Source organism: Hyperoodon ampullatus (genome assembly GCF_949752795.1).
Source record: "Hyperoodon ampullatus genome assembly, chromosome: 2".
In the NCBI taxonomy this organism is placed as follows: domain Eukaryota; kingdom Metazoa; phylum Chordata; class Mammalia; order Artiodactyla; family Ziphiidae; genus Hyperoodon; species Hyperoodon ampullatus.
Window position 1 is genome coordinate 37769210 of NC_136915.1, and position 13520 is coordinate 37782729.

At 54.8% G+C, this 13520-nt stretch overlaps 1 protein-coding gene across 4 annotated transcripts in view; it reads left to right on the forward strand.

The window, feature by feature from the left end:
* Positions 1–11788, forward strand: part of RNF220 (ring finger protein 220) — a gene marked incomplete at its 5' end in the record, with an annotated part of 217362 nt that extends 205574 nt beyond the window's left edge. For all 4 annotated transcript variants that reach the window (XM_079697386.1, XM_079697385.1, XM_079697387.1 and 1 more), the window contains 7 exons: positions 4727–4823; positions 5027–5119; positions 5253–5308; positions 5425–5503; positions 9672–9780; positions 9928–10002; positions 10754–11788. In XM_079697386.1, coding sequence (XP_079553512.1) covers positions 4727–4823; positions 5027–5119; positions 5253–5308; positions 5425–5503; positions 9672–9780; positions 9928–10002; positions 10754–10825 — 581 coding nt within the window. In that variant the 3' untranslated portion in view covers positions 10826–11788. The remainder of the gene's footprint in view (positions 1–4726; positions 4824–5026; positions 5120–5252; positions 5309–5424; positions 5504–9671; positions 9781–9927; positions 10003–10753) is intronic.
* Between the last annotated feature and the right edge of the window lie 1732 nt (positions 11789–13520).

The following is a 13520-nucleotide window of genomic DNA, read 5'->3' on the forward strand; positions in this document are numbered from 1 at the left end:
CTCAGCGGCCATGGCTCACGGGCCTAGCTGCTCCGCGGCATGTGGGATCCTCCCGGACCGGGGCACGAACCCGCGTCCCCTGCATCGGCAGGCGGGCTCCCAACCACTGCGCCACCAGGGAAGCCCTGGCACAGGTCTTTTAAACTGGCTGTTGCTTGATAAAACTTCAGCTCCAGATTATGGGTCAAGGGGTTGAGAAGTGTTCTGAGCCCAGGGGCATGGAGAAATTGGCCTGGCCGTAGCTGCTGCCTCCTTTGCCGTGTTGGTTTCCAAAAGATGGGAGCCCCAGATGCTAAAAATGTCCCCCAGCACAGCCCTGCTGCCGGGTGCAGTCAGTGACGGGTGTTGGAACAGCCGACTGCTGCAGGCAGTGTTGGAATGGAGAGTGTTAGGGCTGCCGCCTTCTACCTCCTTAACACCTTTAGCTATAACTGTTGCCTGCTGGGAGGGGCGAGGAGAGGTGGCAAGGAGCAGAGCACCTTCTGTGGCAACTGACGGGATTTAATCGCCTTTTGGAACCCAATTGTTAAGCTGGGACGGGGAGTACAGGCAGAAGGAGGAAGTATCAATGGTTTTAAACGGCGTCTGTCTTTCTGCGTCTCTCCTGACGTGAGGCAGTGAAACACGTTATCGAGGAGGCCCGGAAAGTGGCTAAGTGCGTTTGACACACGCCAACTCCCTGCCTCCACACTGGATAATTGCATTGTCAACTGTTCAGCGAGGTGGCAGGTGACACTGCAGGCCGATTGATTGTCCCGCATCGCAGCTCCCCAGACTGTCAGCTCCCCAATCGATGGCGTTTACACAAGACACCGTAACTGCATCTGTAACTAATTCCAGTGTAAAACTCTCCGGAAGCTGCTGCTCCGCACCACCACCCCCAAACCACACCTTTGGAGAGCACAGGCCTCCAGAGACCCCAGGACTCCTTTCTCCCTGGGCTCTGGTTTTGTTGGGAGCAGCAGGTGAGGAAATTGATGGCTCCTTTTTTGTGGTTTCATGTCCCAGTAAGCGGGCATCTCCAGTTTCTCAATCGATTATCTGATCAATTGATCAAATTAACGCTGATTTTTCTCTCTCTCTCTCTCTTTGACCTAAGAAAAAAGGAGTTTATGCGAGGGGGGTCGTTTTTATAAAATTTAGGCTTTGCTTATCATATATGCACTTAACCCTCTCCCTTTCTATTGCTAGTGTCCAGTTGGAGGGAAGAGGTTTTTTGCACCGCCCGTCCTCCCAGGACCAGGCCCCCACTGCTGAGCATCACTGACTCTCAGGCTTAGTCTGCCTGTGGGCAGCAGCCCAGCCCTTTGTGCCACAATACAGTGGGGCTGAGCCTCAGCAAGGTGGCCTCCCTGCTGACTAAAGGATACTCTGGGTCATCTTGCAGGTCCCAGGGGCAGAGTCCCTTCCCTGGATAGTAGCATCAGGAGTGGCAGCTTGCCTGTTATCCCCGGAGCTACACAGAACAGGAGCCAGAGGCTTGCAAAGGAGTACTCTGTGCCATCTTGCCTCTGAGTACTGGCTTGGGATGTTCCAGCAGCTGAGAACATAAAATGACTGTGGAGCCTTCTTCTCAAAGCAGGGTGGGGGGGCGCAAGCTGGCAGGGGCGCTGTCTGCATAAAATGGCATTATGGCCGTTTCTTTTTATTATAATTCTGCCAGAAGTTAGCAAGTGACATTTCATTAAGAAGAAAAAGTTTAATGTGCTGGGAAGGAGGTTGGAGCTGGCTGGGGCAGCACAAGAGTGAAATTGGTGGCGGCAGCCTGTTGTGAACACCTGTGGGGGTAGGGAGAGGTTCCCAACATCTGTCTCTGCTGGGGGATGGCGTCAGGGACAGAGGAAACTGCTCAGACCAGAGATAGGCCTTTTCCTTGGCAAACAAGGTGTGTTGTGCTCTCCATCCTGCCAGGTTGGTCAAGGGAGCAGAAGGTCGCGGCTCACCTGAGAGCTGGGGTCTGAGAGGGAGGGTTGTGGCCTGAGAGGTTTCTCCAGGCCACCAGCTAATCAGGCCTTGGCCTTCCTTCTGGCACAGGGCTCCCAGGACCTAATAGAACAGCATTGTTGGCATTAAGCCATTACTGCTTGGGTGTGTTGTATGGCATCTGCTGTGAGCCTGGCCAGCTCTGTTCTGGATGATGCTGAGATCACAGACTTGGGCTTTCATTCTGGTAAGGGACAGTGACAATACATGGTAATAAATATGATTTTGGAGTTGCACAGGAGCCTGGATGGACGCCACGGAAGGGACCCCTATGTAGAAATGTCTGGGGACGTCTCGTCCACACTCAGCACCTTGAGGATAGGAATCAGATCTGGAAACACTGTCCTCAGTGTCAAGCCAGGCAGAGGGTGAGTTCGATAAAGGCTGAGAGAATGTTGAGGTGAGTTCATTCAGGAAGTATTTATAGAGCAACTACCATGTGTAGGCACTATGAATAGAACGCATGATCGAGAAGAGTCAGACTCGCAGAGCGAGCAGGAATTTGTTCTGTAGACCAAGAGGGAGATGTTTCTAGGCAGAGATAACAGGAAGTACAAAGGCATGGGGGCATGAGAAAACATGCAGGACTTGGGAAACCACAATAGCTATGTTCCACTCGAGTACGAGACCTGGTCCAGGCCTGGTAGGCAATGAGACTGCAGAGATAAGGACTTCGGCCACTGGGCTGCTTTATGTGTTGAGAAGCTAGGACTTTTCCTAGCAGTTTGGCGGTGTCCCGTTTTCTCAGCTTTGCCAAGGGAGCCATACTGGGCTGAGGAGTGGTGCCAGGATTCTCAGCTTTGCTTCTCGCCCACCCAAAAGGCAGGGCTGGGCGGGACCGGGAAGGCCCTGGCTAAGCCAAGGATGTGAGGCTGACTGCTGAGCTGCGTGTACTTGGGGGAGGGAGGTTGGCAGAGCTCGGGAGGCGTAGGCTGTAAGTGAACCTGACGGCTACATTCTGATTGATGGCGGAGTTTGTCTCCCAAACTGTCAGAGGGTTTATAGAGGTGCCATTCACCCACAAGGTGGGAATTGCTTGTCAGGACACTTGGCTGTGAACAGTAGACAGAGCTGTAACTTGGTGTTTTCTCAGCTTAATGGCCCCACTGCTGACCTGCCTGCTGCCTCGAGTTTGTTGGTGCCTCATTGTGGAGGGCAGATGAGGACTGGCAGGGAGGGGTGGAGCCTGGGCAGTGCCTGGCCTCTCTCTTTCCCTGGTGCTGCTTACCTCTGGGATGGGTGGAACCTTTGTGAGACCAGAGACCAGAGGTGTAGGAGGGAGAAGGATCAGGAAGAAAGTGCTTTCGAAATGGGCTTGAAAGGTGGAGAACATTCCAGATGGAGGGGAGAGCATGAGCAGGACACGGTGACGTTTGTGGTGCAGTAAGTAGTCTATCCGTATATGTGGAGCTTATGGAGTGAAATGAGAGAAAGAGGGAAGGTGGAGAAGTGGGGGCATCCGGAGCTTAGCGGGTCTAACTGAGGAGCTGGGACTTGGTCGTGCGTGCAGAGGGGAGCTGCAGACACTGCTGCAGACACTGCTGGAGCAGGGAAAAGAAGGGTCGGGGCTCTAAGGTGACAGGGTGAAGGAACAGGCGAGAGGCATGACAACCCGTTACATGTCTGTTGCCCTGATGAGCGTGTTAAGACCCTGGAAGAGGGAAGAATGAACAAGAAATTTCTGAGATCATCGGGCAGAGCCCTGAGCTGCTTCACACCTCTGATTCCACTCAACCCAGATCCCATCGCTTTCAGCCCCTTTTGTCCCCGGCAGGGCTGTTCCACTGGCTCATGAGATGTGGTCCGAGACAGGGACCACTGGGAGAAGACATGGGCAGGGAGGGAAAAGCAGCTTTGTGGTCACTGGCCCTGGGCCATCAGGAAGGGTGGTCCTGGGAGTCAGACCACGTGGCAGGTGAGCGGGCCTGGAGTAGCTTCAGCAACTCAGCACCTTACATCACCACCGCCACCACTGGCCAAGAGTGCCTGTGGCTGTGCCACATGCACCTCCGTGAGGTCAGCTACCTGCCCGGCCCTTGGCCCTACCTCCGCCCACCTGCTTGCCTCCATGGACTGCTTTGAGAAGCAGGTGTGCATGCTTGTTCTCCCTCAGCCATCCCTTCTTAATCCCTTTATAACTGCACTTGTCCAGGAATCTGGGCTGAGTGAGGTTGGGATGAATAATTAATGTCAGGCACTTCAGACACCAAATATTTGAACAGCTGCCTGGTGTTTTTGCTGGCAAGGACCTGACGGCCAAAACCAGGACGTTGGCTGGGGGTCCCGCTTTATGGCTCTGATGGGCCTTTGCCAGCCTACTCTCCCTTCTGGTAGACTTGTCAGGCTGGACCATAGGACACGGGATGCCCAGGTCCTGGGTGGGGGTGGCCTTGTAGACCTGAGTGTCTCTGTCTTCTTCCTGCTCTTAGACCTGGAAGACAGGTGTTCAGCATGCCTAGACTAGGTGTCTCCTGAGGACCTGACCTAGTGTATGAATGGGCTAGTTTATAAGCAGAGACCACTTGGAGCAGATGGCAGTGCAGAGATGGCTGAGGTATGCAGAGTGAAAAGGCCTGAAATGTCAGAGTCAAGAGCACCCAAGTTTCTTGGCTCTCTGTATCCCAAGCCCACGTTTCTGATTGGCCTTACCTAGCCCCAGACCTGAGCCATACCTAGGGAAACAAAAGGGGTACCCTTGGACTCGTCTTGCTGGCCCCAGGCCCTCATATCCTGCTTCCCACAGGCTCTGGCTTCGTCATGTGCAGCGGCAAAGAGAATCCAGACAGTGATGCTGACTTGGATGTGGATGGGGATGACACTCTGGAGTATGGGAAACCACAGTATCCTTGGGGCACTGCGGGACAAGGTGGGGCTGGTGGGACAGTCCAAAGGGAATAAGAAAAGTAGCGAGCACCTCTGGTCACTCATCCACACCACGCCCCCAGGGTCAGTGTCTCAGCTTGGGCCGGGGGAGCCCTCCTGAGGATTCAACCCTCATGGCCCACCGCAAACTAGGATCCATTGTCCTTGACCACCATGCCAGATACACGGAGGCCGACGTCATCCCCTGCACAGGCGAGGAGCCCGGTGAAGCCAAGGAGAGAGAGGCACTCCGGGGCGCAGTCCTAAAGCAAGTGTGGGCACAGGCTTGGGCGGGTGGGTTAGAGGGATGGGAAACCCTGAGGTGGGTGTCAACCCAGTACCCGCCCTCAGGGTTATCCTGCCTGCCTTCAGGGCTCACTTCGTTCTTCTTCCTTCCTTTCCTCTAGTGGTGGCCCTCCCAGCACACGCATCACACCTGAGTTCTCTAAATGGGCCAGTGACGGTAAGTCCTGACGCAGGTTAGGAGTGATGGGGGGTGGTAGTGACTGCCTCAAGCCCAACCCCTCACCTGTGCTGCTCAGTCTGGCCAGAGTGTGAGTTGCCTCTCTGTCCCAGCAGAGATGCCATCTACCAGCAACGGTGAGAGCAGCAAGCAGGAGGCCATGCAGAAGACCTGCAAGAACAGTGACATCGAGAAGTGAGTGTTTGGCCAGGAGGGAGGCCCGGGGAACCACAGCTCAGTTGGAGGGCGAGGGGCCCTTTGCTACCAGGAAGGCCTGCTGCCCTGGGCACACAGCTGACGGTGGGGCCCAGCTGGTGCTGAGCATGCCTCTGTGAATTGATCGCTGGGCCCAGGCCCTGGGAGCCTTGGTGGAAGGAGGAGCAGTCAGCCTGCCTGCCTGCCTGCCTGCCCACTGCAGAGGCCTCCGCCCCAGGAATGTGATGTATGGCTGCCCAGCCCAGCCAGCACACTTGATTCATCTCCAGTTTCTGTTTCTTAATCGGGAGCTAAATTGGTTTCATTTTTCTTGTCCCGGGTGGCGCTTGCAGTGGGTTTTAGGCAGGAGTATTGGGTCTCATCACTTCTGGTAGGAATTTTTGGCCTGTGTTCTCAGGCAGGGGAAAAGGGGATCCGTTAGCACTTCTCCCAGGGTTGGGCAACCCCCTGGCCTGGATCCTCAGGAGCCACCAGGATTTGAAATCAGCAGGGCACCTTACTGCCTTTCCAGAAGCCCAGGCAAGGCTAGTTCTGGCCCCAGGAGGTGGCATTGTCCAGTTCTGGCTGCCTGGGCTGCTGCCATTGGCCATTGCCTAACTCCTCACAACCGCCCCTCCCTCCTCTCGAGGCTAGGTTGCCCAGGGTTAAAAGGCAGCCTCTTCATTCCAGGGCCAGTGTTCCATCTTGCCTTCTGCCAGGAGAGTGGATTGCAGGCCGGTGCAGGGCCGGGTCGGTGGCCCAGGGTCACCTCCCATTTGTTTCCCTCCATTTTGTGTTGTCATAAATTCATTCCAGCCCGTTGTGGTTGATCAGTTTATCTCGGCCAGGGCCGTGAGTGCTGCTGGCATGATGTATGGGCCGCAGCGCGGGGCCCAGCTGCCCATGAATCACCGCAGCTGCTCCATGTCAGCGCCAGAGCGGGCCGCACGGGTTCGGCGCAACCAGCTTGGGGTGGGGGGGAGGAATGACGTATGGATGTTTATTTAATAATTCTCTCCTACTCCAGCTGAGCGGGGCGGGCGGGGCCGTAAGGGGCACCCACCCTCATCTGGAGGGGCTGCTCATAAATCAGAAAGACAAGATCATTAATCAGGGATGGCGCCCAGGGCGAGGTGGGGGCCAGAACCAGTGGCTATCCATGAAGGTCCTACCCGCTGAGGGCTGGGGGAGCTGGGGACTGTCCCACCTGTGTGAGCACAGGCACCAGTGGGCAGGGCTGTCTGGGATGAGCTGGGGACTGGCTCAGTCATGTGCAGAGATCTCCACTGGGTCTGGATTTGCCAAGATTAGGGCCCTTCAGTCCCCATGATGTCTCTCTTGCCCGTACACATCACGGGTTCCCATCCTAGATCTTTTCCACAACCTAGGGAAAGAGAAAGGCAGGAAGACATGGCTTCTTCCAAGAAATTCTCCACCCCATACCCTAGAGGGGCTCAGGAATAGCTCACAACCTACCTGGGTCAGGGGCCTGGAGGATTGGGTATTTCACCAGAGCAAAGAATAGAGGCCAGTTATGTGCCGAGCAAATCCAAGATAGGGTGGGCTCTGGAATTGGATGTGGCCTTGGAGCCTTTGGAGATGGAAGTGGGAAATGGCTTCATTCTCTCCTGACCCCATCCTTTTTGCCTTCCCAGCTCTAAATCATTCTCTGGTTTGGGGCTTGACAGTTAGTTTTCTACTCGGGGGTAGGCTGCCCCCAGCTCCAGGCCTTGGTTTCCCAATCTTTGAAATAACCTCATAGGATCAGCCTGGTCCTTGGAGAGGAAGGGAACACAGCTACCCATCCTTGTCTTCTTGTCAGGAACTTATCAACAGTCCAGGTGGGGATGGCACATAGAGCATTGGGCAAAGTGCCTGGGGGAGGAGCCAGCTGTGCAAGCGCTTGTGAGGAAGGAGGGGATGGTAAAAGCTTTCCAGAGCTGGAAAGTTGAATGGATGCTCCCAGGAAATCCGCCAATGCCAGGAGGAGTTGTAGTCAGAGCCTTTCTCAGCTTCCCTGGAGAGAGGCAAGGCAGAAAGAATCATGGACCCATGGAGTGATGGGTCTAGAGCAGCCCTGACATAGGGACACAGCCATCAGGAAGTCACATTCTGTGTCACTGCTAGTGCCCTAAAAGAGAAAGGTCAGAGATCAAAGTTCATTGCTGCCCATGAAATGTTTCCCATCATCCTACCCATGCCCCCCCATTACCACTTACACCCAGGAGGGACAGACTACCTGTAAGCTTTCAGGCTTTCTGGGCCAACTGTCTCCCCTAAGCTGGCAAGACAGGCCACCCTAGGAGATGGTCCTTGCCCACACACCACCCCTGTGATTCTACCTCAGCTGACTGAATACACCCTTTAAACCTCAGCTCTTACCCTTTATAGCCCTCTTCCAACATTCTCAACAACTTCCTGTAAATTGCCGGTAAGATAAACTTTCCTTTCTGATTGCGGCATCTGGGGTCTTCTTGGACACAGTCTCCTTTCCCAGTGTAGCACCTTCTGCTTACTCAGAAGTGAGCCTTCCAGCCAGATGGGGCTCTAGGGCCTCTAGGCCTTGGTTCCCACTGTTCCCTCAGCCTGGAGGCCTGTCTCCTCCTGGGTGTAGCCAGTGTAGGGTAGTGGTTACTTACACAGTTACTGGTTGATCACAGAATCAGTCTGCCAGGGTTTGAATCCCATCTTCCCCACTCTGTGAACCTTGGACAGGCTACTTAATGTTTCTGTGCTTTAGTTTCTTCATATATAAAATAGGAGTATTAGGATCTCCTCATGGGTTTTTTGTGAGGTGTAAATAAGATAATTACTTTTAATCCCTCAGTACAATCCCTGGCATTTAGTAAATGCTTAATAAATTTTAGCTCTTTTATTTGTATTATTGTCATTATTATTCCCTAAAGCCTGTCCCCAGTGCCATCTTTTCTACTCCTCCAGGAAGCATTCTTCGTCCTCTGAGCCTCTCCATGTTGACTTGTTTTAGGAGAGGTGGGAGGGATCATTCTTTAGAATAGTCCTAGCTATTCCCTGTTCAGTACTGCAGCTCAGAGAGTCTTCGGGAAGTTGTAGGGACCTTGTGCAGGGCTTGGACTATGGGTGAGGACCAACAGGACATCTGACATGCTTAGGAAGAAGCAACCAGGAGCCCTTGAGGTAGGCTAGGACTGTAGCCTAGGGGCCTCATCAGTCCCCACATTCTTCACTCTCCCTGGGGGTTAGACCAGCTATTTCTTCAGCAGATGTTTATTCATACTCACGTGCCTAGTATGGGGCTAATGTTCAGAGTGTAGTGGTGTAGTGAGCAGCTTGCCCTCAGGGAAGTGAGTCTAGCAGTGACAGACATTTGTGGTTATACTGCTGTGGTGAAGTCCAGTACAGGGGCTGGAAGAGCACAGAAGGGGCAGCCACCACTGGGGTACTGGCTGGGGGCTTGGAAAAGGCTTCTGGGAGGAGGTGGGAACTAGGCCTGAATGATGAGATGGGACTAGTGAGTTAGGCGGTTGGGGTGATCCAGAAGAATCAGAAAGTGCCGAGAGGCCAGTGGAGTGAAAAATGGTGGGGTGTGTGGGGAAACTCGGGAGTTTGGCATGGATGGAGCATAAAGTACGTGGCAGAGCACTGAGGGATGTGGCTGGCGGGGACCGGCCCAAGGAGGCCCTTGTAAGCTTGTGGAGAGTTTGGTGGAGCTTTATTCTGAGGTAGACACTAAAATGTTAGAAGTAGTCAGGTTTGCAGAATTCTAGGTGCTAGGAGAACAGAATGGAATGAGGGGACTGGAGTCTGAGAGACCATTCAGGTTGGTGGCACAATCCACAGAGGAAATCATGAGCACCTGGACTAGGGGTGGTAGCTATGGAAAGAAGTGGAGATGCCAGAGATATTAGGAGCTAGATGACAGATTTTGGATGTGAGGAGTGACTGGGAAGAAGTGGTTTGAGAATGGTTCCCGGCTGTCTGGTTTAGAAATTCACCAGGACGGAGGTGGAGGAGCAAGGAGGGTGAGGAGTGCAGTTCTGGAATGTGGAGTTTGCGGATCGAGGATATGGGTGGGGCGTCTAGCAGACAGCTATATATGCGATTCTGGAATTCAAGGGAGTTGTAGGCTGGAGGTTCAGGTTAGGGATGCCAGCCTGCTGCCTGCCCAGGTATGCCATCCTCTTTGCAGAATCACCGAAGATTCAGCTGTGACCACGTTTGAGGCCCTGAAGGCTCGGGTCAGGGAACTTGAGCGGCAGCTATCCCGTGGGGACCGTTACAAATGCCTCATCTGCATGGTGAGAGGAAGGGAACCTCGGGCGCCCTTGCTCAGGCTTCAGTGCTCCCTGGGGGTTGGAGAGGGTCTCTGCCCTGTGATCTGGGCCCTTCAGAGGGTGGGACAGCCTCCGAGTGACCCCTCCCTTCTCTGCCCATTTTCTCCCTAGGACTCATACTCGATGCCCCTAACGTCCATCCAGTGTTGGCATGTGCACTGTGAGGAGTGCTGGCTGCGGACCCTGGTGAAGTGGCATGGGGGTCGGGAGTGGGTGGCCATTTGGGGCACTGCCCAGATGTCCATGCTCGTGCTTGAGCCTGCTGCGGGGGAGGAGGAGCGAGGAGCGGGGGAGCAGAAGCATAGACCACAGCCCGAAGCCAGGATGTTCACCCCCAAGCTCACTACCCTCTCTCCTCCCCGACCCCAGGTTTATTAAATTCTCCCCACCCGTGGGTTCTCTTGCTTTCTCCCTTCCCCCATCCCCCCACCCCAGCAGGCCCACGTGTGACGCATAGCAGTGAGATCCCGGGTCAGGAGGAGGCTGGGTGTGGGTAAGCAGGACCAGGGCCTCAGCCCCTCCCCCTCCCATTACTAAGCTCCTTCTGCTCCTGCCCCTGTTCTTCGCTCGGGAGCAGCCATTAAAATGTCGCCCGGAGACAGCAATAAAAGGCCCGGACGTGGGCTCTGTGTCCTGATCAAAGGCCGCGTGTAATCTCGTTAGGGCCGCGGCAGCCACAGCTGGACCCAGCCTTGTTCTCATTACTGGGGCTCCCGCTGCGGGCCTGGCCAGCCGGTTTGATCCTGGCGTCTCCCCAACACAGGAGCGTGCCTGCCTGCTCACAGAGGCCGCCCATGCCTCCCCAGCGCAGGCGGGCAGGACCGATCCAAGGTCCCAGCACACAGCTGGTTCGGGGAGATGCAGCTGCAGGCCCAGGGGCTCACGAGCAAATGTGCGGTACAGGGTATAACCAGAGCCCTCCCTGTTCTCCCTGCAGGGTGCCAAGAAGCTCTGCCCTCAGTGCAACACCATCACAGCGCCCGGAGACCTGCGGAGAATCTACTTGTGAGCTAGCCACCCCAGGCAGGCCTTGCCTCGAGTGCCCCACCTGCCCCGCCTGTGACGTGACCCCCCCTTGTACATACTTACACACAGGTTCCCCGTGTACATACATGCATACACATGAACGCGCGCACACACATGAACGCGCGCACACACACAGGACTCGAGCCAGAGTGGAGGCTGAGGCCCAGGCCCTGCCTGCTGGCTCCCACCGAGATTGGGGACCATACCTGTTCCAGGTTCCGTTCCCAGGGTGGGGCAGGGAGGTGGGGGTAGGGGGAGTAGCCAGGCAAGGCTCCTGAGATCCAGCCCCCCCCAACTGACAGACAGACAGACAGACAGACATGCAAACACCAGACTGAAGCACATGTAATATAGACTGTGTATGTTTACAATGTTGTGTATAAATGGGACAACTCCTCACCCTCTACCCCATCCCCTGCCCTTTGGTTGTATGATTTTCTTCTTTTGTTAAGAACACCTGGAAGCAGTGCCTCGTTCAGGGCTGGCTGGGGGCTCGGCCCATCCACCTCTTGGGGTGCCTGCCTCTCTTTCTCCCTCTCCCTCTCCCTCTCCCGTGGTTCTCTTCCCTCTCCCATGTGCTCGGTGTTCTGTGGTGTATATTTCTTCTCCCAGACGTGGGGCACGTGCCCCAAGGGACATGATCCTCTCCTTAGTCTTAGCTCCTGGGGCTCCTCATAAGGAGTTGGGGGAGGGGGGAGGCACAGGAAATGGGAACCGAGCTGAAGCAGGGGTTGAGATTGGGGCTGGGTGAGGGTGCTCCTGGCTACCCAGCCTTCTGCAGAGAACCTTTCCTGGGATTAGACTGCTGTTCCCAGGGAAAAGTGTTGTCTCCCCTGCCCTTCTTGTGGGTCCCATGGTGTGATGCTGTGTCTGTATATTCTATACAAAGGTACTTGTCCTTTCCCTTTGTAAACTACATTTGACATGAATTAAACCAGTATAAACAGCTGCTGCTTCTGTGCATGTGTATAGGGAGGGGTGGTGGATGATGGGGTGGTATGAACAGAGGCAGTTAAGGGGTTAATTCCTGGCCGCAGTGCGGAAAAGGACTTGGCTACGGGTTTGTAAAGCAGTGTGGGGTTGGTCTGCTCAGGGGCCCTGGAGCACTGTCGGGTGGAGGTGAGGCCGGGACCTGGACTCCTGACTATTGATGGGTAGGGGCTCCAGGTTAATTCCTTATCGATGCAGAATCGTCAGCTCATTAATCACAGAAGAGGTCAGAGCTTGGGGCTACAGAAGGGTTGCAGGCTCTATCCCCCAGTCTAGGGCTGGAACAGCTATAAGCTTGGGTGAAAACGTAAGCCCCAAACCTCTGTCCCTTTCTAGTCCCTTGAAGTGAGCCAGGGACCAAAAATGGAACCACCATCTCAGTCCCCTGTGGCTTCTTCTGTTCTCCATCCTAGTGACCAACAGCCTGGTATAGTTAACTGCCCACATCAAACAAACAGTAGGAACCCCCTTTAACCAAAGTGGACCTTCAAGTCAGGGAACTGAGGCTGGGCAGCCAGCACTGGAGATGGAGCTTTGTCAAACCGTTATCCCCACGGCTGCCCAGTGCCAGTGGGTGAGCAGCATTCTGGGTACTTGGGCAGGGGCTCAAAGCTAAAGATGAGCCCTTGTCCACCACAGAAAGCTGTTTTGACAAAACAAGATTCTGCTAAAATTCAAGACCTCAGAGTATCTTTATGACTCCAGACTCCTCTCCTTCACACATTCTCACACAGCAGGCCCACCCTCCATCTTCCCAAATCTCAGACACACCTGTCTCCTCTGGGATGCCCACAGTGAATATTATAGAATCAGGTCCAGTTGGCAGCTCCTGTCCCTCTCTGCACCCAGATGACAAATCACCCTGGTTGGAGTCCAGCGAAGGCCCTTCACAGGCCCAGGCCCAGCTTGATGACACCAAATATTCTGAAAGCAAGGATCCTGGGGCCCAAGATTCTAGGGAATGTATGTGGCCCGTTGAGGCAGAGCAGCCCCAGTGACGGCTGAGGGTTTGGAAGAGAAGTGGGCAACGCCCAATCCCCACCGGCTGGCTCCTTTCGGCTCTCTACTCCCCTCTCCCTGCCCTAGACTCACGTCAGTGGGTCCTTGATGGCTGGTTACTTCCACCCTGGGGACCATATGCTCTCTCACAGGAGACGTTAACCCAGAGTGAGGGCATGAAACCCGCCCTGCTGTGGGATCCTTGAGCACTGTCGCGTGCAGCACTGCCACCTGTTGGCCATGGCTAGGAATGCAGCCATAGGAACTGGCTGCCACAGTAGTGGGGGAGTCCCAGAGGGCTGAGGCGATGTAGGGAGAGCTTGGCTCTGGAGACAGAGGGTCCATCAGCCCTGAGACTATGAGGGGTCAGCTCCCACCCAGAGCTTTTCCAGCCATCTCCTTCACTGTCGGTCAAACTTTCAAAGCCCATCCCTGCCCCCCAAGTCCCTCGATCACCACAGTAAGCTCATTAAATCAACAAATATTTATTGAATGCCAGCTATGTGCCAGCATTGTGCAGCAGTGACTTGTAGAATGACAGATGATACAGGACTCTAAGGCTGAAGCCACTGCTTCTGCCTACAGAGGATCCAAGTGGGTCTCCCTCAAGGAGATGAAGGAGTTTTTTTCAGGCCAGTGGTTCTGGTTCTGGTCTTTAGGGCTCCTGACTCAGCTTGTCCCAGCTCCCA